The sequence below is a fragment of the Trichosurus vulpecula genome, chromosome 5, assembly GCF_011100635.1.
Source record: "Trichosurus vulpecula isolate mTriVul1 chromosome 5, mTriVul1.pri, whole genome shotgun sequence".
Lineage (NCBI taxonomy): Eukaryota > Metazoa > Chordata > Mammalia > Diprotodontia > Phalangeridae > Trichosurus > Trichosurus vulpecula.
The window spans coordinates 106,822,449-106,849,642 of NC_050577.1; the positions used below are offsets into that span (position 1 = coordinate 106,822,449).

Sequence of the window (27,194 nt, forward strand, 5' to 3'; positions counted from 1 at the left end):
CAAGGGAGAAAATCAGTTGATACCTGAGGAGGGGTAGAGGTCAGAGGGGAAGATACCCCAGAGACCCAAGTGTGTGCTACCTCAGAGAGAGGGGCTAGGGGAGGAGATATTGCCGTGGGGGCAGGGCCCGAGGCTGGAACCTGAGTAGGGATTGCCTTGGGGGTAGGGCCCATGGTGATAGATGTTGCAGGGCCTGCAGTGGAGGCAGGCCATGAGGCCAAAACCTGAGTAGGGGTCCCTTCAGCTGGAAATTCCTTCCTCCTTAGTAAAGGAGAAGTTAGGAGTAATTGTTGGGAGACAAACAAAATAAAACAAGAAAACAAAGTATACAAAAGGTACCTGAAATTTTCCCAAATTCCCAGCGCTGAAACAATTGAAAGGATCTGGCACATGCTTCTGGATGGGGCATCCATCCACATCCTCCATGCTTCAGAAACCATGCTTAGGTTCATGGCCTCCGACATGACCACTGGACCGAGAACCACCTGATAGCGTCAGGTTGAACAGGACAGCCACCTGGCCATCCGACCCACTGGGACCACTGGACCGAGAACCACCTAATAGCGTCAGGCTGAACAGGACAGCTCCTAGCTGTCCGACCCACTGGGACCACTGGACCGAGAACCACCTGATAGCGTCAGGCTGAACAGGACAGCTGTCTGACCCACTGGGACCTGCTGAGGTCAGGCCCGAGAAGCCCATCCAAAATGCTTGGAGAGTAAGGAAGGGGATTGGGAGAGGGGGAGGCTCACATACCTTCAGTCTTGGCTGGAGAAGAATTTGAGATTAGCAGTGCTTGCCGGTTCAGGGAACCATAAATGAAGAGGGTTTGGGGTGAGGGGTGCTCGACACCCCAGGTCCTGCCGAAAGAATTCGACTCAAGCTTTCTCAGTCAAGGGAAAAGATAAAGTTTATTAAGAGTTAGCCAAATCCCTCCCACAATCTTTGTGTGTATAATCTCCATCTTGCCTCCATGAAGTTGGTCAGATCCAAACTAGCTCAGATTGGTCTGGCCTGCTTTCCTTACAGGCATCACAAGGGGTGGGATCTCTTGGGGCAGGCCTATTTGGCTAACTCTTAAGATCACAAGGTTCACTTGGCCTTAGGAAAATCCATGTGATTTGCCCATTCTCACCCAAAGAACTCAGGACCAGAGTAGGCAGAGGAAGGCATTTTATTACTCTCCTTGAGAGAGAGTAGGTACAGTGCTCATGGGAACACTCACACTGGTACAGCTGCAGGAGCAGGGGTAACCATTCCCTCCACTCCTGCTAGAGTCATGGTTAGTTTACTTTGTTTTTTTACATAGTTTTCCTAGGTTATACAGTTTATATAAATAGGATAATAAGGATACAGAAGCAAAAGTGAAGTTAATTAGATTTTCCTTGTCTTAGTTTAGGATTAAACTATATTCTTTTACTTTCCCTCTTTAACATATGCAAATTATGCAAATCAGTAGGCCTGGATTCTTGACCAAGACCAGACCCTAGATAAGCTTGAACAGGTTCAAGTGGGTTTGGCCTCTCTAATTCCCCAGACTGCCTTCTCAAAAAGTATGCACATGCGTACAAGCCTCTGACCTCTCACCTGACCGACCTTGAGGCCTGGTCTCTGCTAAAGCTGGGGTTGGGGGGGGGAAGCACACCTTTAGTTCTGTGGAAACAAAATTCCTCCTCCCATTTCTTACAGTAGGGAACCATAGATTTTTAGGGGTGCTTAAGACCCCAAAACACCGACATGCGGGGTCCTGCCGAAAGAATTCGACTCAAGCCTTCTCAGCCAAGGAAAAAGACAAAATTTACTAAGGATTCGCCATAACGGGTTGTCTTAAGAAATCCCACCCTTTGTGACGCCTGTTTTCACAAGAAGGCCAGATTGAATCTGAGCTAGATTTAATCTGAGTGCCTTCATGGAGGCAAGATGGAGATTATATACAGAAAGATTGTGGGAGGGATTGAGGGGTGGTCTGAGGTGACTAGCAGAGGGGTTTAGCGGGGGTCTTTAGGAGGAGCCCAAGGAGGATCCTAATGGGACTGGGGTTGCCAGAAGTCAAGACTCCAGGAAACAAAAGAATGGGATTTTGGTAGGATTCAGGGTGGGAAGCAGCTGGATAATAAAGGGCTAGGCCAGGTAGAGATTTGGGCCTAGATAATGAAAGCCTTATGGCCTTAGGCAAAGGCTAGATCTAATGGGAAGATTCAAGGAGAGTTCAAGGGGGCTCCCAGAGACTGATAGTATCCTCATCAGTGAGTCTGAGACATTTATGGACCATCAGTTTGAAATATCCAATCAGTAGTTGGTAATACAGGACTGAAGTTTAGGAGGAGACTAGGGCTGAATATGCAAATCTGGGAGTCATCTGCATAGATAATTAAAAAAACTTGGGAGCTAATGAAGTTGCCAAAGGAGAAAAGATTAAAGATCCTAGAGTCTAAACTGGGGTCTCAAAGCCACATGGGGCCCTCCTGAATCCAAACTTCACAGAACAAATCTCCTTAATAAAAGGATTTGTTCTATAAAACTTTTGACTCAGTCAAAAGGCCGCACCCGAGGACCTAGAAGGCCACAAGTGGACTCTAGGCTTCAGGTCCCCACCTCTGGCTCTAAGAACACTGGGATACATCTTCAATCAGGGAGTGTGATATGGATGATGAAAACAGTAAAAGAGGCTGGAAATGGGCAGTTAAAAAGCTAGGAGGATACTTAAGAGAGAGCAATGTCAGGAAACCAGGTATCTTGATTCCAACTCCAGTGCCCGGTGACCTATCTGTATGGCTATACTATATATATGTATCTGTGTGTACATATTCTCTCAGTGAATTTGATTTAAAATTAATTATTTCTCCTGTAATGTTCTCTTTTGTGTTAATTTTGGGATTATTTGTTGGGTTTCTAATTTTAATTCCCTCATTTTTCATTTTGCTAAGGTATGGTTTTAGGAATACAAGTTTTTCTTTGAGAATTGTGTTAGCTACATTCCAGAAATTTTGATATGTTATCTCATTATTATCTTTCACATAATCATTATTTCTGTGACTTGTTCTTTGATCCACTCGTTATTTAGGATTTCATTATTGTCAACATTTAGGTCTATGTCTTTTGTTTGTGCTCTTTGAATTGATTACTGTGTGGAACGAGTGAAGACTTCTCATAAAAGGGGACAAATTAAATAAATAGAAATAAGTAGGATAGGGAGTCCCATTTCTCTACTTAGATATTTTCCTTTTTGTAAAGCCATTTCTCTACTTAGATGTTTTCCCCTCCATAAGCCAAGCTAGTGATTGTAAGGCCCCCCGGGGATAAGAATAGGACACAGGATGCTCACATCCTGTGTATTTACCCAAGGGCAAGAGGCCTGAAAGAAACAAGGGTTGAGGTGAATAAGTCAGCAACCATAAAATCCTCTGAGAGTAAGGATGGGACACAGGATGCTCACCTCCTGTGTATTGACCCCAGAATAAGGGACTCCCAACTTGGGAGAAGAATGGATGAAAAGCCAGAAAGTCAGGTGCAATGTAGACGTGCAAGACCAGTTAGGTATAAGAATGATGGGAGACAAGGTATAAGGGTGCTGGGGATATCTGTCACAGATGTAAGGATGATGGGAGGCATCTGTTGCAGAAGCAAGGGTGGTGGGAAAGGCTAGTTTGCCATAGATGTGAAGATGAGGTAACCAACAACTGGCTTCTGCCTGTCACAGATAACCAAACCATTTGTTCATTGTCATTGTCATTAAGATAGATTTATCACTTCAGATTGATGGGAGAATGGGATAAGAATGGTGGGAAGGTTATGTCCGTCCCCTGCTTGTCAAAAATAACTATACTATTTGTTCGTTGCCTTTGTCACTGGGTAGATTTATCGCATCCAGATTGTACCCTCAAAGCTTACGTCTGCAAGCTGAAAGAAAGGAGGTTGGGAGGGTGAATTGCAGTTAGGGACCTATATAAACACCCCAATTCTCTGTGTCTAGTGCACTCTGACACTGAGAGGTGCCTGGAGTTGTCCTTTCCTGCAGGATCGTAATAAATTTTCCTTTCTACTTTCACCTTGAGACGCCTCTGTTTTAATTTTTGATTCGTAAATTCATATCACACACATTACTATTTTAATTGAATTATGGTCTGTAAAGGATATATATTTAGCATTTCTGCCTTTTTATATTTATTTGCATTTTCTTTGTGTCCTAATACATGGTTGTTTTTGGTAAATGCCATAGAGTTCTGTGCAATATGTCTATTCCTTAGTGGTCCCATTTACAAAGTCCTACAAGCCTCTTAGTTCACATGTCTCTAGTGTTGTATTTTAAAATTAAGGTAAGCTGAGAGACAATGGCCTGACCAATTGATTATTCAGGCTACCAGTAACCAATAAATTGAGTCAATGGCTTCTCTCAATGACCAAAAATCCTGAGTGAGGGATGGATGATAGGGTTTTTTAAGTCAAGGCATGTCTTCCTTCTGACTGGCCTGACAAAATATCATTTGGACCTCTCCTGGCAAAGGTAAAACAAAAAAGACATTTTAATGAGGAGGTAGGTTAAGAGTCACCTCAGCTCCTCCCCATCCTTCCTAGTAAGGAGATGGGAATAATCCTCAAGTGGTAGGATTAGTCAGCAGACAAGGGTGTGGCCTGACATGCATTTTGATGAATCAACTTGCATTTAAATTAAATGGGTAGTAGGTTACAAATGTGAACTATATCCCCATGGAGATACAAATGAAAGTAATAGAATTACAACTCAAATGAAGGGAGGATACCTAAATAAAGTGTAGAGGTTATTATAAGACAAAAGCTTGACCTTAGGCAAACTTCTCCAGAATGTAAGGGAAGGGTAAAGTTACCAGGGTAAGGATTTTAGACTCACAGAGTATTAAACCTATCCCAGCTTGATGGACCCTTAAAAATAGAATTAAAATAAATTTTCAATTTTATACTAGCAATTTCTTCCACCAATATTTTCCCTTTTATCTTTCTGTTGGATTTGTTCAACTCTGAGAAAGGAACACTAAAGTGTCCTACTATTATTGTGTTACTATCCATGTCTTTTGTAGTTCAGTTAATTTTTCCTTTATGGATTTAGATATTATGCCATTTGGAGCATATAAATTTAATATTATGTTGGCTTGTTGCCTATGGTCTCTCTTAAGCACATGTAATTTCCTTGTTGATCTGTGTATATTGTGAGTTTTTGTTTTTGCTTTTTCTGATAGCATGATTGCAACCTCTGCTTTTTTGGTTATACTTGATACATAATAAATTTTGTTCAAGCATTTCATTTTTATTTTATGTATATCTTTGCTTTTTAGATGTGTTCCTTATAAACAATAGATTGTGGGGTTTAGTTTTATTATCTGATCTATCACTCAGCTTCATTTTATTAGATTAATTCATTTACATTTAAGATTTAGGAAGTCAGGCTTATATTTTCCTCTGTCTCTAGCATTGTCTTTCTTTTTCTAAGTTAGGATTTTTTTTTGGTTCCTCTCAGTGGGTTTGATATTTCAGGCATGTGCCCTCTTAACCTCTATTCCCTTTCCTCTCAGAGTGAACTTTGAAGCTCCATGCCATTCTCTGAGAAGATATTTTAATTCTATTTCTTTTTCTGTTTTGTCAGCCTGGGCTTCCTCACCCATAGCTAGTTACTTCCCACTTTGCTCCCTATACCTGACCAAGGCTGGCTCCTCCCCAGAATTTCAGGTATTGGTTTGAAAACAATCTCTGAATCACTGAAATCTAGGCTTAGAAAGCTTTCTGATGCTAATGAGAATCCTGTGTCCCAGGTAGCCAGATTTAGGAAAAGCCTGCTGATGAGGCTGTTGTTGGAAGACCAGCCAAAAGAGTACAATTTCTCCATGGAGAAAGAAGAATAAACAAAGATAACTGTGGTTTTCCTGCCACAGGAACCTCTGTCCTTGCCCTAGTTCCTGGGAAATAAAGTACAAGGCTTGGCTTCAGTGTATTCTATCAACTCTATTCCTGAACATGGCATTTCTCCTGGGTCCCCCACTTTCTCCAACAGAGCTGAAGAACTGACTGCCAGCCTCCTTCAGATATGACCCAAAGAAATTAATTCAAATTCATGTAGGGATTGCTTTCCAGGTCAGAGTTAATGATAGTATATTCACCAGTCACTGATGGAATAAGGGAAGATGCTCTCTTTTTTAAATTAAATTTTAATTTTTTCAATTAAGAAGCAATTATTTTCTTGATTATTTATCAATTATCAATTATTTGATCAAATGAGATATTTGTATAGCACTTAGCACAGTGCCTAGCACATAGTAGATACTATATAAATGCTAGTTATTATTCTTATTCTTTCCCTCTCAGCTCTCTCCCTTACTGAAGGAAAAAAATGAAGAGAGCAAATCCCTTGTAATAAGTATGCAAAGTCAAGTGAAACAAATTCCTACATTGGCTATATCCAAAAATTTATTTCCCTTTCTTTTTTTTTTAAGTTATTTTTTATTTTTGGTTTACAACTCAGTTCCATCTCCCTCTCTTCCCCCCTTTCCCCCAAGATGGCATGCAATCCCATATAGGTTCTACATATACCTTCACATTAAACTTATTTACACAATAGTCAAGTTGAAAAGAAGAATTATAACCAATGGAATAAATCATGAAAAAGAGAGAGCAAATACTTTGCCTCAATCTGCATTCAGATTCCGTAATTCTTTCTCTGGATGTGTCTTTTGGAGTCTTTTGAACCTTGTATTGCTGAGAAGAGCCAAGTCCATCAAAGTTAGTCATCACAGATACCACGTGTCTGTAATCCTGTATAATGTTCCCCTGGTTCTGCTCCCCTTACTCAGCATCAGATCACGTAGGTCTTTCCAGGTTATTATGAAGTTCGTCTGTTCCCCATTTCTTATAGCACAATAGTATTCCATTCATTATATTCATATACCACAACTTATTTAGCCATTCCCCTACTGATGGGCATCTGTATTTCACTTTCTGCACATTGGAATCCAACACCTCTCTGCCAGGTTGTAGGCAACATTCTTCATTCTAAGTATTCTGAAATCATGGTTGGTAATTGTATGGATCACATATCTTGTCCTTCAAAGTTGTTCATCTTTACTATGTTGCTGTTTTTGTATAAATGGCTCTCCTGGTTCTGCCCACTTCAGTCAGCATTGATTCATATTATCCTTTTTGTTATTTCTTACAACACAATTATATTCCATCAAATTCATTTACCATCATTTATTGAATTATTCCCCAACAGACAGGCATACCTAAGTTTCTAGTTCTTTTCTACCACAAAGAGAACTACTAAAATATATTTGTAAATATGGGTCTTTTTTTCTCTTGGCAAGGTACAATTTCAACTTAGTTCAACAAACATTTATGAAACGCCTACCAAGGGCTAGGTAGAGGATTTAAATATAAACCCTAAAACCTTTTCTCAAAAAGCTTAACATCGAATGGAGAGAGGGGATGAAGCAATGACATATACCCAAGTAAATATATTGTAAGGAAAAGACTTGTAAGTTCAAAGGTGTGAATGAGCCATGTTCTATGAGAAATTTGAGGATGATGAAGTCACTTTCACCTGGAATATGAAGTTTAAGAGAGGCTGAGGGAATGTAAAGTGGGGTAAGGAATGTGAGGATTTATGAGGGAGGTAACACTTGCAGTTGGGTCTTAAAGGAAGATTCTAAGACAAAAATGAACCAGTCCTTCCCTCAGGAAGCTTATATTCTATTCCAGGAAACAACATGTACACATATAAGTAAATGTAGCATATATATATTAAGTATAAAGACATTTTGTTTTAGAGGAAGGTGGTACTAACAGTGGGAAAGAAGATCAAGAAAGGTCTTAAGTAGAAGGTGGCACCAGAAGGGAGCCAGGGATTCTAAGGGACGGAGATGAGGTATGGGGGACAGCTTGTGCAAAGCAGTGGAGGTGGGAGGTGGAATGTTGAATAAGAGGAACAGAAAGTAGGGCAGTCTGAATAGATGAAATAGTGAATGGATGGGGTATAATCTGAAGTTAGCCTGGAGAGGTGACCTGGAGCTGGTTGAGAAGGGTTTTAGACCACAAGAGTTTGTATTTCGTCCTGGATATAATAGGCATCCGATGGAGTGATACAGTCAGGCCTCTTTTTTTAGGAATATTACTTTGGCAGCTGTGTGCAGGATAGCCTGGAGAGAGGAAAGAATGGAGGCAAGGAAGACCGTCCAAGGGAGACGAACCTTGTGATTGGACAGAAGCAGATGGTTGTGAGAAATGTTGTGGAGCTAGACTTGGTGACTGGTAAGTTGGGGCTAAGAAAGAATGAAGAACTGAGGATAGTACTGAGGACTCAAATCTGGGTGCCTATAGGAATGGCCATCCATGCCCTTGACAGATATAAGGAAGTTAGGAATAGTTTAGAGGGAAGAGTAATGAATTCTGTTTTGGACACATTGAATTTAAGAGTCCTATAAGATAGGTATAGAGATTGGGCCTGTGACTTTTCTGGTGCTAAGAACACCTGGGTGAGGAAACTCCCTCCACCAATGTAAGTTGGCTCATTCTCTGCCAATTGTAGACTCAGAGAGTTGCCAAGAGCACTAAAAAGTTAATTGATTTACTCAGGCTCAGGTAGCTAGTAGTATGTATCAGAAGCAAGATTTGAACCCAGGTCTTGATGATTTCCACTCTCCAGCCACTACACAATGCTGCCTCTCCTTCCTGTAGGATATCCAGAGGAAAATGTCCCTAGGCAGTTGGTGGTGTAGGACTGGAGCTCAGGAGACAGATAGGGCTGGATATGTAGAGCTGAACATCTTCTGAACAGAGTTTATAATTGAACCCAGAGTATGCCAACAGTGACAAATGTTGCAGAAAGATCAAAAAAAGATAAGGACTGAGACAAAGACATTGGAAATTAAGAAATCATTGATTGATGGGCAATGTACCAAAATTTGAGACATGACTAAAACAGCCCTCAGAATTATAATTATATTTCTAAAAACATTCATTAACAAAGTAGAAGAAGCATGAATGAACTGAACATGGCAATTTTAAAAATAGAAAGCCAACAAATAAACTCAAGATAAATTCAAAAGTAGAAATCTTGAAAATTAGAGAAATAGATATATTGGAAGCCAAAAAGCCTTTAACAATTAATGAGTAAAACTAAAAAGTGGTTCTTTTAAAAGGACTAACAAAATCAATAAACTTCAGGCCAATCTGGTTAAAAAGGGAGATTCTATCACACCTCCCTTATCCACATCCTCAATAGGCTTCAAAAACTATTTTCCTAAAAGCAGAGATCTGACCATGTAATTCTCTCATTCAATGAATGACAAATAGTTCTCTACTGTCCCTCTGCTCCTCACAACCTGGCCCCACCCTAACCTTTCCGGATTTACTATACTTTACTTCCCTTCTTCCATACCACCTGGAAGTGTTTCCACAATAGCCAAAGTCACTGTTCCCCACATCATCTCCATACTTCTGAATTAGCTATTTCCCCATGCCTAGTATATACTCTCTCCTTACCTTCATCTAGTAGCATACCTAGCTTCCTTCAAAACTCAACTCAAGCAGCACATAAAGCCTTTCTGATTCCCCATCCAGCTTCTAGTGCCTTTTCTACAATATTATATTTACAACATACAATTTTGTATATACCTACTTATGTCTCCCATAGGAATATTGCAAGTTCCTTAAGGTCAAGGTCTATTTTGCTGTTGTCTTTGTATTTTCTGTGTCTAACACAGTACTTGGCACATAATAGACACTTAATAGATGCTTGACAGTTCCTGCACTCAAGGAGCTTATATTTGAAATAGAGAAGACTACATAAAAAAAGGCACCTGGAAAAGGGAAAAGGAGGGGAACCGTACCCTTTGAGGAGGCATGGTAGAAAAAGTCTGGAATGCAGCTAGTCTTAGTGCTCTCCTATATGGAGGGAGGTTCTGGGAGAAGTCATCCAATCTGAGGCAGAGGTCACAAGGGTGGAGAGTTTTTCTGATGTGTCAATTCCAGGGCTGGAGCGAGGCTTTAGAATGAAGAGCTGGGTCATGGTAGAGGAAGATCAGAAGGGTTTTAAAGCTCAAGCCACAACAACTTTTTTCATGAAATGGACTTAAATTTTTTCATTCAGCCCTTCAGTTATGTTACAGTACTATCAAGTTCTGACCTTAATAACCAGAACAGCCAGACCCTACATTGACAGATGACAGGTTATTGTAAGATTAGGAGAAAGCCTCAATTACAGAGAGTAGATTATAGGTATACCTCCCTCCCAGTAAAGGGGACATTTCTGAAAAGCAGAATATAAGTAGAATCCCATTTACTCATTAACATCCATTCCTCTTTCAGAGATGTTTTATCCAAATTTCTGTCTGATTTCAAATAGCCAAATCAAAGTCTATAAGGGTTTTCATTGTAAGTATTATTATAATTAATTATAATCATTATATACTACATGTTAACTTATATTAATATAACATTATACATTGTTATATAATTGTACTATATATTCTACATTGTTATAAAATCGTATATTATTAATTATAATTCTATGCCATATTGATAGCCAATATATTACATATAAATTACTATTTAGAGTTATTATAATTGATTGTATTTACTTAATTATAACATTTAATTATGTAATATGCACTGTTATATAATTATATAATATTAAGTATAATTCTATAAGTTCAAGATATAGTAGTCTCTGCCCAGAGTTTCCACCCTGGGTATAAGCAAGCATTAAAGACAATAACATTAACACCAAGATTGTCTTGGTTATGTGGTTATAATAAAAACCTGGCATTTTCTTGTGCAGAAGGAATTACCCACATTTAAGGGAAGATATTCTAGATCTTGACACTGGATCCCTGGATTCCCAAGGTCCCCTAGCCAAATATCTAATCTTCTACAAGAATCCTTTCTCAATCCCCTTAATGCTAGTGCCTTTCCCCTGTTGATTATCTTCAATTTATCTTATCTTATTTTTACATAGCTGTTTGCATGTCATCTCCCCAGTTGGATTGTAAGCTGCTTGAAAACAGTGACTGTCTTTTGCTTCTTTTTTTCCTCTTTTATTTATTTATTTTTAGTTTTCAACATTCACTTTTATAAGATTTTGAGTTCCAGTTATTTTCCCCCTCGCTCCCCAAGATGGCATATAATCTAATACAGGCTATACATGTTTTTGCCTTTCTTTGTAACCCCAGCGCTTAGCACAGTGCCTGGCACATAGTATAAGCTGCTTAATAAATGCTTGCCGGTGGAATGATTAAAGTAAGGACATATTAAGAGAGGCTTAATTTAAGTATATTAGGTGGACTAATGCTACACAATTTGGGCCAAAGCTTTTGTCAGTCACAGACCCTTAGGTAATGCAAACATTATATATATGAGCACGAATGTATAGCCATATAGACATCTATATGCATATAGACCTCTGTAGCTATATAGAGATCTGTATGCATATAGATGTCTATATAGTTGTACATATATTTTGACCAGTCGGCCTCTCGATAAGCATCTATTAAGCCCTGTGCTAAATACTGGAGGGTACAAAGGCAAAAGAGTTCCTTCCCTCGGGGAGCCTGCCGTCTAATGGGCAAACAACTCAGTTAAACAAAATAAAGTGGAGATCATCAATAGAGAAGGCATTCAACTTCTCGGTTGTCAAGATGACGCTGATGATGCTTTTGATGCTGATGCTGATGATTGGAGATGGAGCACACCTGTACAGAGTCCCGGTTACTAGCCCCTCCTGTTTGCCGGTAGAAAGCACGCTCCACCAATCAGAGAGGACCTGGAGGAGCCGTGGGGGCGGGCAGAGGGAGCTCGGAGGCCGAGTCTCCCACTTTGTACAGCGCAGACCGCAGGATGGGGGGATGGGGAGGGGTGGCACGACGTGGTTTGGGGAGGCGGTGAAGACCAGGCAGAGACAAGCCTCATCTCTCCTCCCTCCTCTCCTCCCTCCTCCCCCGCCGCCTGACCGGAAGTATGTGATCCCGGAAGTTCCGGTGCCATTGCTGTGTGGGATAAACAGTAATGGCGGAGGCTGCAGCTCCCGGAACAACAGCCACAACATCAGGAGCGGCAGCGGCGGCGGCGGTGGCAGCGGCCTCCCCCACCCTCACCCCCACAGTCGCTTCCCAGTCCCCGGCGGCGGGAGGAGGCGGGGGAGGCAGCGGCGGTGGCTGGACCAAACAGGTCACCTGCAGGTAAAGCGGATAAGAGGCTGAGGGAACATGGGGGGGGCGGGGAAGAGAGCGAAAGCCGGCGTTTCCATGACCCCCGCCCGGGGGCGCCGGTGCCCCCGCACCCCGCGGCCTTCTCCCCCCCAACCGAGGCGCCCCCAAATGTGGGGGCGCCCTTCCGGCAGCTTCTCCACTTCATCTCTGGGCGTCCTTGCGGGGGGCCCCCGCCCAGACTCTCCCCCCTTTTTTTTTCTTGAAGTCATCGCAGGCCATGAATTGGGGGGGGGGAGCGCCATTCGGGGAGGAAGGAGTGCGGTGATCGCCCCTTTATCCCAGCCTGTGTCATGCGCGAATTTGTCCCCCAAATCTCATCTCCTGGGTTTTCCTGGGAGGAAGTGGGGGTTGGGGGTGTCGTTCTTCCTTTGGCTCTCAAGGTCTTTTCTTGGGGCCTGGGAGTCCCCGCGGAGGGCCCCAGCGAGATCGCCCCGACTCTCCAGCCTCCTCTCCTCTGGGCCACCCTGCTACGACCGGTTACAAAGGCTGTTATTTATCTCCCCTGCTGTGAGAAGTCGCTTCTGTATTTTTCCTCTCATTTATCGGACTTGGCTTTTCTGGGCTTTGTCTAGAACCAGATCCGACGCCCAGAAAGCTATCCTACCCTAACTTACCTCAGGAACGCAACTCACCTTCCCAGTCTGGAATCTACCTCTTTACTTCTGGAAGCAGCCAAACCTCGGTGTTCAGATGATTGCTGCACTCCCCATAAATCAGCTTTGCTCTGGTATAAACAGGGATTTCTGCTCTGTCTTAGCCCGCTTGATAGTGTACGCAATGAACTGAAGGATCATTTTCAGAGAAAAATATCTCATTTGCAGCATGGGTATTAGTCACTTAAAAATGCTTAGTCAGCATTTCGGCTTTACTAGTGCTGAATTATAAAAAGATGGGCCAACTGAGTGTTAGAAAAGAAACTCTGATAAGTGAGTTAATTTTTGAATGTTTATCCAGGTTTTAAAAAATGCTACACATTTTTATGTTGTAGGCATGAAGACTATTATTTTTAGTATTTTCAGGTCCTTTTTTGTCTTTAAGGCAGGTATTTTAAGTATTCAAGATGTGCACAATTTCATTCAATAAACCTACCCTTCAATAAAGTACAAAAACACAACAGATGTAGGAAAGAGGCTAGATTGGAGTGGAAAATCCACTCAAAATTCCTTTTCATGAAACCAAGTTTTGGGGCTATGATTTCCATTTATTTTTGCTATATTCGGCTATCACTGTGGACAGTCTAGAATTTTAGTTGGTGTTTGAGTCTCTTTTTACCTGGATGGTGGAATAAAAGGTTAATGTTAAATACTTTATTCTTGAAATAGTACTTTATTATCCTCTTGGGTATACCAGTTATTCCAGCCTGTGGTCTTCTGTATACAATTGCTTGAAATGAAATTCTTTGGATCGTTTCATAATTTTAGATTTTTGCCCAACAGTTACTAATTACTACTAAGTTTATAGACCTCTGCTTCAGATACTTACTACCTGTGTGCCTGGGCAAGTCCCTTAAGTTCTCTCAGCCTAAGTTTTCTCATCTCTAAAATAGGGATGATACCCCACCTCACACAGGGTAAGAGTTAAGTGAGAAAATATGTAAAAATAGTTTACAAACTCCTAGCATATTAATGTTAGCTATTATTAGCAATAATCCGTAATAATAGTAGCCAATCCTAATTTAGCCAAGCAGTCAGAACCCACCATCAACTTGATTTTTACAAACATCTGTTTTTATTGTCCTCCTTTGACCCCTCTGTTCTGGCCCACCTTTCCATCATTTATACCAAAATTGCTGTAGGAAAAGAATTGGATTCCAGACTAGGTTTATTATATGAGCTTGGGCAAGTCAATATAGTTATATGTATCCCAGAAGTCTAATCTTCAAACTAAATCTCCAATTTTGTGACCCCTTCCAGATCTAATCTCTTTTAAAGATGTGTGAGATTACGCATGCAGGGGACCTTTTTTCTTTCTGTCTTTGTATTTGTGGGCAACATCACCCATGCAAAACACAACTATTCTCTTAAGCTTTACTGATTTTCCCTGACCAGTCATTCCACAAATTCTTGATTTTCCTTCAACAACATAATGAATCAAATCAGTCTACGAGCCTAGCTTAGGGGTTGTTAACTAATCCAGTGTGGGAATCCTTTTGTGTTATGGACAGTGAGGAATTTTTATAGTTCAGAACCTTATTAGACCTGACCTGCACAGTGTTTTGTAAAAGATTATACTGCTCTAATCCTAGCATTTGGTTCTTATTTAAAGCGGTGAGAAACAGATCGAATAGGTAAATAGAGATTTAGCCTTGGAATACTGAAGGACCTATGTTCAAGCCCCAATTCTGACAAATATTGATGTGACTTTGGTTAAGTCGCTTATCTTCAAGGCACAGGAGACAACTCTTAAGCTACAAGTTCCAGACCAGTTGGTTGTTGATACACATTTGTGGCTGGAGTTTCCTCACCAGAACTTTACTACACCAATGAAAATATGAATCTGACATATGTATGTATGTTTTTATACACACACACACAACTTTGACCTTATATAACAAAGTACCTAGTAGAAATTATGATGAATTTACCGGGAATTTTCATCAAAATATGATTGTTTCCAGTTATTCTCAATCCAAGTGCAACTGTCATCTCTATATATCTATCGCTCATACTTCCTTCCCTTGAATAGAGGAATAAGATACCTAAAAGTAGAGACTTATTGTCAAAATCGCTAAAATTGCTCGACTATCGTTTTTAAAAAACAAAACAGAAACTACGGAGTTGGAGGGCAGGGAAGGGAACAGGGATGACTAGGCATCTTAGTAAAAATCATGTCTCTTGGAATTAAACCAGAGTTTCTCTGTAATGCAGTCCATGATGTAGAATGACATAGGTAAGACTAAGTTATAAATAGCTTCTTCCAGTACGCCTCGTAACTAAACCCTTTTGGAAAGGGTCCAGGGTGGTCCTGTGTTATACAGTTGGTGTTACAATGAGGCTACAGTGTACATGTTTCTTTACCACATATCATCCACAGATCTAGGCATTTGTCCAATGCTGCCTTCCTCACAAAAGGTATGATGCCTTCTAGAAGCTGGCTAAAGCTACTTCTCTGTGTCCAAAAACACAAAACTTGTTCAACCTTTTTATTGGAGGATACTTATTTTCCTTGATCTTATCTGGTGTTCTATTGTTATTTCTCATGATGTTTTTCCTTTGCAATTTAATGTTAAACATTTCATGGTTCTGTACCATGCAGCCGGTTCCTTCCCCCCCCCCTTCCGACCCCCAAGCTGTTGATATTTCCATCCCATTTGTTTGAGAATTAGGATGAGACTTTAGGATTTTACCATTCTTTAGCATCTCTAAGGTTAAAATGGGTGGGGTTAAAATACAATTACATGCTTAATTATATAACTCATTTATATAGTATTTCAAATGCATTCCTCAGAGGCCCATAAGGAAACTGTAGTCATTCAGCAAGCATTTATTTAGCACCTATTGTGTGCCAAGCGAATACAAAGAAGGGCCAAAAATAGTCTCTGCTCTCAAGGAACAGTCTAATGGGGGGTGGGGGGGGGGACAGACCGCACTCAGGCGATTATGTACAAACAAGATATACCAGATAAATTAGAGGTAATCCACTGGAAAAAGGATGTAGCTTTAAAGGGGGTTAGGAAAGGTTTCTGGTAGAAGGAGGGATTGTAGCTGGGACTTGAAGAAGCTAGAAAGGTCACAAGGTGGAGATGAAAAGGGAAAGAATTCCAGACGTGGGGAGGGGGGCGACAATGGGGAACAGCCAGAGAAAATGCCTAAAGTTGAGAGATGGAGTGTCTTAAGTTAGTAACTCTGAAGGAGGTCAGTGTCACTGGAGAGTGTATGAGGGAGGTAAAGGTGTGTGTATAAGAAGACTGGAGTGATAGAAGAGATCCAGGTTATGAAGGGCTTTGAAGCCTAAGTGATGGGGAGCCACTGGACTTTACTGAATAAGGTGTCATGATCAGACCTGTACTTTAGGAAGATCAGTTTGACAACTGGATGGAGAATGGAGTATAGTGGGGAGAAACTTGAGTCAGGGAGACCAGCCAAAAGCCTATTGCAGTAGTCCAAGTGTGAAGAGATGAGGGACTAGATCAGGGTATTAGCAGTATCAGATGAGAGAAGGGGGAATTTAGGAAAGGTGTTATGAAAGTTGAAATGACCGGACTTGGTGACTGATTGATGTGGGGCGGGGGGGGGGGGGGGGGGGGGGGGCAGTCTGAGAAATTTAGATGACTTGCTCAAGGCAAGACAGTATACTCTGCAAATTATAGTTTTGTTTACTAGTGTGATTTCTACAATACTCAGCTAAGTGTCCTGCCAAATGATACTTACAAAAAAGATCTTATTTCTTCAACTAATCAGCGTCATAATTTTACTCTCATCAGAAGCTTTTTAGGAATAGCTGTCTTCATCTTAAATTCTCTTTCCTTAAAGGTTGTTAATCTACAACTGGCCCATAAATAATTGCTGTGTATATGTATATAATGTTTGGATAAATAAAACCGCTAAGATGAAAAGTCTTTCTGGAAATGGCATCCATGTTCTTTGATCCGTTACTTTAGTTTTTTAACCTGAAAACTATTTGGAATTGCTTTTGTGTGTTTAAAAAACCCTCACTAATAAAAATTTCTATTAATAAAATAAATTGATCTAATGAAATCAACTAAGTATTAAATAATACAAAAACAAACATCTGACTGTGCTAGGCCCAATGGGAATTACAAGGAAGTGGAACAAGCATCTTGACATGAGAGAACCTGCATCTAGTGGCAGACTTGTACCAGCAAGAAGAATTAAGTTACAGTATAAAAGATTTCGTGATTAAATATTAAATTAATCAACAAATAAAGATGTATTCCTAAATCTCTAGGGAATTGTAATGAATGCCCATAAGCATACTGACTAGATCCATGAAACTTTCACAAGCTCCTGGTGGGTTCCATCTGGCTACAATGTTCAAGTTTCCAGGAGATTCGATTCAAATATTTATTGAGTAACTGCTCTGTGTAAAGTACTGGGGGGGACACAGGTGGAGTAAGGAATAAGTTTTGTCCTTAAGGACTTAAGTGATAGATTAGTGTGTTGAGTACACGAAGAGGAGTAATATGCATTGAGCCAGACAGGTATATATATATTCTTGACCAAAGAAGTACTGTGATCAGAATTCTGAACTTGAAGAGTGGGTCACTGTATGTTTTAATGGACTTTGAGTTAGGGAGGTGACTTAAGAGACTATTTCAATAGTGTAGGTGAGACACTGAGAGCCTAAACTAGAATAATGGGGGTGAAAAGGAGAAAGACAGATTTAAGAAATGTTGAATTAGGATGGACAAAGCTGAGTTTGAAAACTAGGTTGAATTTAAGGAGAAAGGAAAGAAGCAAATACCCTAATGTTTTTATACCTCAATGACTAAGGAAAATTCTGGTGTGGAAATAATGTTAGGGAGATGGGCAGGTTTTTGGGAAGGAACAATAAATTCAGCTTTGGACGTGTTTGAATTTGATCCAGGAGATGTACAGCTGGCAGTTGGAAATGTGAACCTGGTACTTAGGGGAGAAATTGGTCCTGGAGATAAAGATTGGAGGGTCATATGCATAGAAATGATTATTAAAGATGAGATAAACAAGAAAAAGTATGTAAAGTCAAGGATACAGCATAAAGTTACTATGTCCAAAAATCAAGAGATTCTTAAAGTTTGAGGGGATCTTAGAGGTTATCTAATCCACTAGATGCAGGTTCTCTCATGCCCCTTGATCCATCAAGTGCAAGAATTACTTCTGTATTTCTGCCTTTCTTAATCATTACTTTAGTCCTCCCCCTACCCTCCCAGTTAAATTCAATGAGGGGATTTATTGAGCTCTTACTCGTAAAATAGTCTGTTAGGTGCAGAGCATACAAGGACAAAAATGAAACTGACTCTGCCCTTGAGGAATTGACATTCTCTTTGGGGGATACAAAATATACAACTGTATACAAGTAAAAAATATATCCAAAGTCATTCCAAGAGGGAGACAGGAATATCTGGAGGAATCAGAAAGGTCTCTTGTACGATGTAGTACCGAAGCTGTGCTTTGAATAAGATTAAGACGAAGGGGGTAGTGCATTGTAGACAGGGAGTCACACTTGGGCAAAGACGTGGAAGCAGGAGATAGATGCCTCCATCTAGGTAGGGACAAACTTATCGGTTCTTCTTCAGATTATCCTTTGAACAAATGTCACCGTTCTAGTACAGGTCCAAATTATCTCCTGCCTAGAGCCAAGTGATCTTCCTGCCACAGATCTCTCCCAATTCTACACAGTACTGCCTGGTAAAAGCTCCTAACACAGCACCCTAAATTTGACCTATGCCCAAAAATACTCATTGGCTTCTGTCTGCCTGTGAAATAGAGTACAGGCCTGACATTCAAGGCCTTCTATGATTTGCCTCCAACTCGTGTTTAAAGAGGCAGCATGAGTAGTGAATAGGGGACTGACCTTGGAGTCAGAAATCTGGGTTAAAATCATACCTCACTGTCCATGTGACCTTTGGCAAGTTACTTAATCTCTTTGTACCTGTTTCTTCATCTGTAAAATGAAGGGGTTGGACTCAGATCTAAATGTATTTTAGATACTTTTTGCCCTTGCATTCAGTATTTTCTCTCTCATGTACTTGCTCCCTCCTAAACCTGTGGTGGTATGGTGGATAGAGGGCTGGGCCTGGAGTCAGGAAGATTCAACTTCCTGAGTTCAAATCTGGGTGGCCTCACCAGCTGTGTGACCCTGGGCAAGTCTCTTAACCCCATTTGCCTCACTTTCCTCATCTGTAAAATGGGCTGGAGAAGAAAATGTCAAAACACTCTAGTATCTTTGCCAAGAAAACCCCAAATGGGTTCACAAAGAGTCGCACACAACTGAAGAACAAAAATTTCCCTGGAATGTCCTCCTTCCCATCTTTCCTCATTTAAATCCTACCCATCCTTTAAGGCTCAATTTAAATGTTATTCCAGTGGAGTTTCATGTCTTACAAAGCAGTTTCTATGTATTCTCAAATGATCTTTAAAACAACTCTGTGAGATGAGTAGCTTTAAGTATTTCACCATGGGGGGGGGAACTGAGACTCCAAGAGGGTTGTGAGCTTTCCAAGGCTATACTGCTACTAAGTGGCAGAGCTAGAATCTGAACTGATGTCTTCTGGCTCCTGTGTTCTCTTTGATTCTGTTCGGCTGCTGCATCTCTTTTGCTGGGTTAAATTCCATCTTATTTAGCTTTTTAGCTCTTTCAGTCTCTAATATTGCCTTGTACAGAAGTACTTACTTTTTTAAAAGACTTGAATCCAGGTAACATGGTTGGCCAACTTCTTTTGAGTGTCTACTACAACTTGAAGAATTCATTCCGTTGTGAAAAAGTTATCTTAAGTTACTGTCTGATTTTTTGTAACATTTTGCCTTCTGGAACAAGACAAAATTGGGAGATTCTGTCTTTTTATGACTTCCCTTCAGATATTTGATCTAAGTATTTTGTGGAGTCTTTCTAGATTCACCATCTATGGTTCCTTCAAACTTCACACCTAAGTTATTCTCTGAACATACTCTATAGTTTTTAAGTGGCTGTGTTAAGACGTGGCACTCAGAAATGAGCACAGTACTCTACTGTGTAGTCTGAGTAGCATGGAGTACAGTGGGACTATTACTTTCCATGATTTGGATAGTATATTTTTTTTAATGCCGCCTAAGGTTATGTTAGCTTTAGCAGCCCAGTTCTACTGTTGACTCATTTAGCCTGCAGCCAACTAAAACTCCCCCAAGTCTTTTTTCTTAAACACTTACACACCCCCGAAACCAGAGAAATGTAAATGTCATTTCTGTACACTTTTAAAAGTAATAACTAAACTACAATGCTTGCTCACTTGATGTGGAATCACATAGACGCAATCTTTATATTGAAATTAATGTTGTCTATAACAGGGATAACAGCCTCAAGCTGCTGTTATTCTTTAGCCAAAAGGGACTTAATGGACCAAAAGAAGGAATACTTGCCAGGCAGAGAGAAAGAGGTCCATCCAAATGGGATGGATGCTCCTTTGGACTGCTTCCTTGGAGAGAGGGGAAGAGGGAGCTGGCCTTTCAAGCCTTTGCTCTAGCCATCAATGACTAGTGTGCTTCCTTTCTTCTGATGCTTCCCTCTACTTTTTACTCTTCCCCTTTATGGGTGTAAGTATTTTGTGTCTTTCTTGGTACAGCTTGAGGGAGGGAGCAAGCAGAGTGAAGTTTTCAATTCATGTTTTTGAAAAGTAACCTCCCCCGTCTTTTCCACTATGGCTGCCTAGTTAGAACTACCTGACCCTGGAGTTGTTAATTTGTTTTTGTTTTACTTAAATGTAGAGATGAGTTTTTTAACTATTTAAATTTGTTTCTCTTATTTTTATTATATTTATTTTTAATATCATATTTACTTCCAAAAATATCTCTACCATTACCTGCCCAGCAAACCATCCCCTGTAACAAAGCGGGGCAGGGGAAAGCAGTTCAATAAAACTAACCAACATATAAACAATCTGATACATGCAATCAGCCTTCCCCTCTGCAGTGAAGGGAGGAAGTCATTTTTTTCAAGTCTTCTGTCCAAGTTTGGTCATTAGAATCACACAATCAAATAGAATAAAGAGAGCTTTCCATTTATCCTTGTCAAATGTCAACATGATGTCACTGTAGTGTTTTTTTCCTAAGGTATGTCCACTTTTTTCTCATTTTAATTATTTACCATTGGGTTGCTACAGTTTTATTTTATTCTGCCACCCCCTGATCATACCTATATCATGAGCAACATATTGTTAGCTTGTTAAGATTATATTGAACTTAATTCTGTCATCTTGTATGTTAGCCCAGTTTTGTATTATCTCAAAATTTGATAAAAGTAACTATGCTGCTTGCTTTGTTGACTAGGTCAACACAATCATTAATCAAATACTTAAATGAGATTATTCATCGAGATTCAAATTAACACTAAATATTTTTAACAACCAGGCTATTATGAAAGACTTTTAAAATCTTGGCTGCAACAGATATACTGTATCTACAGTATTCCATTTACCTATCCAGCTAGTAGCCTTATTAGAAAAGGAAAAATAGGCACTTCAGTAAATGTATGATTATATTAGCCTTATTTATAAATTTATGTTGGCAAGTAGTGATCACTACGTTAGTTTATGGATGCTTATAAACCGTTCCCCTAAATGATCTGTTTTTAAAATTTTTTAGAGATCCGTGTCAAACTGACCTGTAGTTTGTGGGATCTGCCTTTTTCCCCTCCATTTTTAGCATAAAGTCTAAATTATGCAAATCTTCTGGCACTTTATAGTTCCTTAGAGATTACCAACAAGCCAGTGGTTCTGAGATTATTTCTGCAAGTTATTTTAGCAGGAATTACAAGGAAAAATCAAAGGCCTGAAGACTTGAATACATTTAAAGCGGGTAATATTCTTTTCCTCTGTCCTCACCTATCTTGAGGTATAGCCCTCTTTACATGGTCTGTTCTATAGTTTCCAGTGTGAAGACTAGTCTCCTTGAAGATGAAAATAAGAACTGAGAGGTTGTATGTTTTCTGGTTAACATTGTCATCTTCCTTAATCAGTGGTGCTATCACCTTCTTAATTTCTTTATTCTGAATACAGCCTTAAAATTAATTCTTTGTAAGCCTCAGTTTATTCTAGGCTTTTAGTTTTTCTTGTAGATAGATAAATAGGTGTAGATAGATATGTGTGTGTATATATATGTTATATGCCCCCATCTTTTTACATGCCCTTTTATATAATTATGAGCTCATGAGTCACTCAACAAGTGTTAATTAAATGCCTTCAATGTGTAAGGTAATGTGCTGAGAGCCTAAGATACAAATACAGCTTGTGTTGCTTCTGACAGCAAGAGGCTTTATATTACGTGAATCCAGCATTTTTACAACTAAGTAAATTCAGCATATTAAAAATATACAGTGATTAGAGTACCTGGAAAGGCAGGCCTCCTCAGGGGAGCCTGGGAAGAGTCAAGCAATCCAGGCTTTGCACATAGCCTGTGGCAAAGAAACAGAAAGTGGGACCATGGGGTGCAAAGAACCAGTAGATAGGCCAGTTTGGTTAGACCATTGTGGGAGGGGAGTATAATCAGCCTGGAAGGACAAGTTCTGAAGCCAAATTGTGAAGGGCTTGAAATGTCAGACAGTAGTCTGTATTTGATCCTAAAGACAATGGGGAGCCACTGATGCTTCATGAGCTTAAGAGTGATGCAGACAGATTTGTGGTTTTAGGATATCAGCAGGTATGTGGAAGATACTTTGTAGAGGGGAGAAACTAGGTGCAAAGAAACTAAGCAGCTAGGTGGCACAATGGACAGAGAGCTGGGCCTGAAGTCAGGATAACCCAAGTTCAAATCCAGCCTCAAACACTAATTGTGGGACCTTGTGACTCTATTTACCTCAGTTTCCCCATCTGTAAAATGGTGATACTAATAGCACTTCCTTCGCAGGCATAGAGATGATATTTGCAAAACACTTTATAAACTTTAAAGTGCTATATAAATGCTGTTAGAAAAAACTAGGGGTCTATTGCAGTAGTCTGTGTTTGAAGGGTATGGATTAGGGTGATTCCCATCTCAGAACAAAAAGGACAGATGGGAAGGATGATGTGTATGTAGAATTGACAGATGTTAGAAACTGATAACGTAAGGAAGGTGAACAAAAGTGTGAAAAGTTAAGTATGACTTCTAGGTAACTAGAAGCATAGTGGTGGCCTCAACAAATAGTTGAGGCAGCTTGGTGTAGTAGATTGAGGCTTTGCTTTGGGAGTTCAGGATACCTGATTGAAGATCTGTCTCTGACACATTAGCTATGTGATCATATCCCAAGCAACTTGCTAAGATTTAAGTTACAGAAAGCGTTTGCTTGTTCAATTAATGAATTGGCTATCTATTCTTAGAGGGAGTTTGTATACTCAGAGTTTCCTGTGTGTAAATCACCACTCAAAAAAAATGCTTTCAAAATGTGTTAGAGAATTAGTTATTTCTTTCAATATTTACTAGCTTGGACATCTGATTTCATTTCTTGAGATCTAAATTGTGTTCATATACCATAAATAGTATTCCTCAATTAGAATAGAAGCAACTTTTCTTCCTTTTTAGTTGATACCTCACTATATTCTCTATATGACAGTAAAGTCAATAAATATTTATTAAGCCCTTAACCCAGTGCCTAGCATGTAGTAGGTGTCTAATAAATGCTGGTTTACTAAGTGACTATTATGTGCCAGGAACTGTGCTAAGGGCTGGGGATACAAATACTCTCCCCCACCCCCCTAAAAGAAAGATAGTCCTTACCCTCAAAGAGCTTACAGTCTAATGGGTGAAGGTTACACAAAAGGCTGAAAATAAAAAGCAGGAGGAAGTGGGGAAGGCAACTGAAAGGGGAGAAGCATAGTGAGAAGTCTCAGAGTAGTACAGCCAGGGGAGAAATGAGGACTTTTTTTTGAGGGGGGAAGGCATGGCAATTGGGGTTAAATGACTCACCCAAGGTCACACAGCTAGTAAGTATGTCAATGTCTGAGGTCACATTTGAACTCAGGTCCTCCTGACTCCAGGACCGGTGCTCTACTCACCGCGCCACCTAGCTGCCCCAGCCTTGCTCATTTTTAAACATCTAGCTCAAATGCCATTTCTTTCATGGCAGAAAGAATACTTGTGACCAGAAATCTTTTCTGGTAGATTTAGCATGGCATTTGGGTGGTTCCCCTTTTGTGGCTCTTAGTATTTATTCCCTTGTATCGTAGTTATTTGAGAGACAGAGATGATTAGACATGAGCCTTGCCCTCGCAGAGATTGCAGTCTCATACGTAGTAGCCATTTAATAACTATTTTTGAAGAAATAAAATGCCACCAATACAGGGAATATATTGTTCTGATATATTTCTGTTCTGAGGAGACCCTGCCTTAGAGGGTAAGGCAGGGTCCTTGATAGCATATAATAGACTTCTTATCCTGAGATTTGATTCCCTCATTTTCCGACCTAATGATTGACAACATCATGTGGTTATAACTCTTTTACTTCCTTTACTCTGCTTCCCAGTGACTCCTAGAGTCATGCAGAGTAAGTTGCTTTCTCCCTATGAATAAGGGTGTCTGTGTAGATACCTACTAACAGTCACTAACTCTAGAGTTGTAAGTGACCCAAAAGTTCTAGTCTAACTTTTTGCCAAATGGAGACCTTTCTAAAATAGTCGTGACAGTTGGTCATCCGTATCTCTGCTTGATTATGCGCAGTGTTGGGGGACAGCAATTTGTTCTAGTTGTTCCTCATTATGTTGATTAAAATAAAGTCTTCTTTAATTTTCATGCAGTGATTGTAATTTTGTCCTGTGGTGCTCTTCAGACCAGGGTCAAAGTCTACTCACCCTTCAACAAGGCAACGTTTAAAATATTTGCTAGTGTATCTTGACTCTCACCAACCTTCTGAACTAACATATTGCCTACACTTTCCTTTAAGTCATGTTAGCCACTCTTCTGGCCTCTTTTTGCTCAAATCTTCAATTTTTTCTGCTCTTCTCTTGAACTTCCTGTTCTTTTCACTGACATCCAAGTCTTCTCCCCAGCCTTTTTCATGAAACCCCACCAACACTGTGTTTCTGCCACCCCAGTGTGAAATACAACTCCTGATTTTCAGGTCTGCCTTTTACCATTCCACAGACTCCCTAGGAGGGAGTCAACCAATTGTAGGCTGGTAACAGGATTCCTCTTAACCTGTAAATGCCCAGATACCTGTCTTTCTCACAGTTCTTTAGGGCTGTGGTTCTTATACTCTTTGGCTTTAAGACCCCTTTATAGTCTTAAAAATTATTGACTTCTCCCAAAGACCTTTTGTTTATGTGGCTTACATCTATTGATGTTTACTGTGTTAGAAATTAAAACGACTTAGTATTATGAAAATAGTTTTGACTTTCAGACCCCCTAGAAGGGTCAGGGATCCATAAGAATCACTGCTATAGAGTGTGGAATGATCCTCCTTTGGGGTGTTTAGAATTGTTCCAGAGGAAGAGCTTAGTTATTTATTTTGTGGTGGCAGTCCTACATTGGTTTCCCTCTTTTGAATCATTGTGTCTTCCTTCTGGAATTTGTTCTGTTGGAGACCCTTAATACTTTTTATAAGTGACATGTATAAAAGCACTCACCAAAGAGGTGGCATTGTAGAGAAGAAAGCCAAGAGGAGTGCAGCAGCAAAAGCTGGGGTTCTGCCACTCACACAAGTCACTTAACTTCTAGGCCTCAGATCCATTTGAGAGGGGAGAGAATATTAACGAGTGGAGATCTAGTAAATGGCTGCTGAGTTGAGCCTTGATGGAAGTTTGGCATTCTGAAATTGAGTGATGAGAAAAGGTGTATTTTGAGGGAGACAGGATTTTGAGTTTGGGGAATAGCTATGAAGTTAGTTTGTCTAGAATGTAGAGTCCTTGAAGGAGGAGTAATATTAAATAAGGCTGGAAAGATAAAGGAAAGGCAAAGTAAAGAAGACTTTATATGTCAAGCTCAAGTGATAGAAACCACTGACAAATTTTTTTGAGCAGTAGAATCTTATGTCTTGGAAATATTGACCTGTTAGCTGAGTGTACTTTTATAATTTTCTCTGGCTCCCAATTAGAATCATAGATTTAGAGTTGGAAAGGACCTTGGAGCCCATCAGACCCCATGTCCTCTTTTTTTTTTCCTCTCAGTAAGAAAACTGAGACAAAGGGTTAAGTGACTTGTCCAGTCACATAGCTGCTGTCTGTGGCAAGATTTTGAACCCAAGTAAAGAGCTCTAACTACCAAACCACTTAGCTGTTTGTGGGTTGTGTTGAGGTTTTGGGTAAGAGCCATGAAGGGGTTCCTACAAAAAGACACAATCCTTACTTTCCCAGGCAAACAAGAAAGGGGGTGGGGAGGGTAGGACACAGCTGGTGAAAGAAAGGCTGTCTCTGGTTTTGTTCATTTAGCAAATATTCCCTGATACTATATCATCCATTGATTAGGTGACATCTGTCTCCATCTTCACCTCCTCACTGGTATCTTGGGGAGTAGAATAGGGAAGGTGAGCTTGTAACCTCTTTACACTCTAAGATTATAAAGCTGAACTGGTTTGCAATTGAGGAACCATCATAGATTTAAAGCAGAGATTAAATTACACCATGAGAGGCTAAGTGATTTGCCCTACTTTGTGCAGGTAGCAGGGTCACCAATTGAAAACTTAAGTCTTTTGACTCCAAATCCGGGGGCCCCTGGATACCTCTCTCAACTGCCTTGATTTTCCTATTTCTCTCTTCTCTGGCTTTTATGTTGCCTTTAACTACAGATTTACAGTTCAGCTCTCAGCCCTTTGATCCTTTTTGTGCTCCCCCTCTAGAACCTTCATCTTTTAGCATCATGGCTTCAACTATCTTTTCTGTGCAGTTGACTAAAAATCTTTCTCTTAGGTTTTTACACTTAACTTCCAGTTGTATGCTAGATACTTCCACTTGGCCTTCATTCTTCTGTATCACTGTTATTTCCTACTCAGTATGTTGAAAACTGAATTTGTTACCTTGCTTCTCCCAGCTTTTATTTGAAAAACCTTATAGTCAGCTTTGTCTATTCTCTACCTTTGTTTGCCCTTCACTTTCAGTCAGTTATGGCATAGAATTGTGGTGCTAAAAATCATTAGTGCTCAATGTAAGATTTCTGTTCCTACCTCGAAAACTTGTATCCTTCCCTCTCTCCCTTTCCAAACAAATTGCTACTGAGTTGATCCAGATCCTTGTCTTTATTGGTGTCTCAGTAGATTTTTTTGCCTCCATCTTCCATTCACTTTTACTATCCAGTGAATCTAAGAATATAATTTTCAGCTTTTTACTATATGGCTCAAAAGTAGTCTGTGATTCCTCATTACCCCCAGGATAAA

The 27,194-nt window shown here is 40.1% G+C and overlaps 1 protein-coding gene across 3 annotated transcripts in view; it reads left to right on the forward strand.

Moving 5' to 3' along the window:
* The first annotated feature begins 11,769 nt into the window (after positions 1-11,769).
* The window catches only part of MKRN1 (makorin ring finger protein 1), a 30,027-nt gene continuing 14,602 nt past the window's right edge, over positions 11,770-27,194 (forward strand). Inside the window, exon 1 of one of the 3 annotated variants that reach the window (XM_036760965.1) lies at positions 11,770-12,197. In XM_036760965.1, coding sequence (XP_036616860.1) covers positions 12,025-12,197 — 173 coding nt within the window. In that variant the 5' untranslated portion in view covers positions 11,770-12,024. The remainder of the gene's footprint in view (positions 12,198-27,194) is intronic. The other 2 variants (XM_036760967.1, XM_036760966.1) reach the window with 2 other exon arrangements.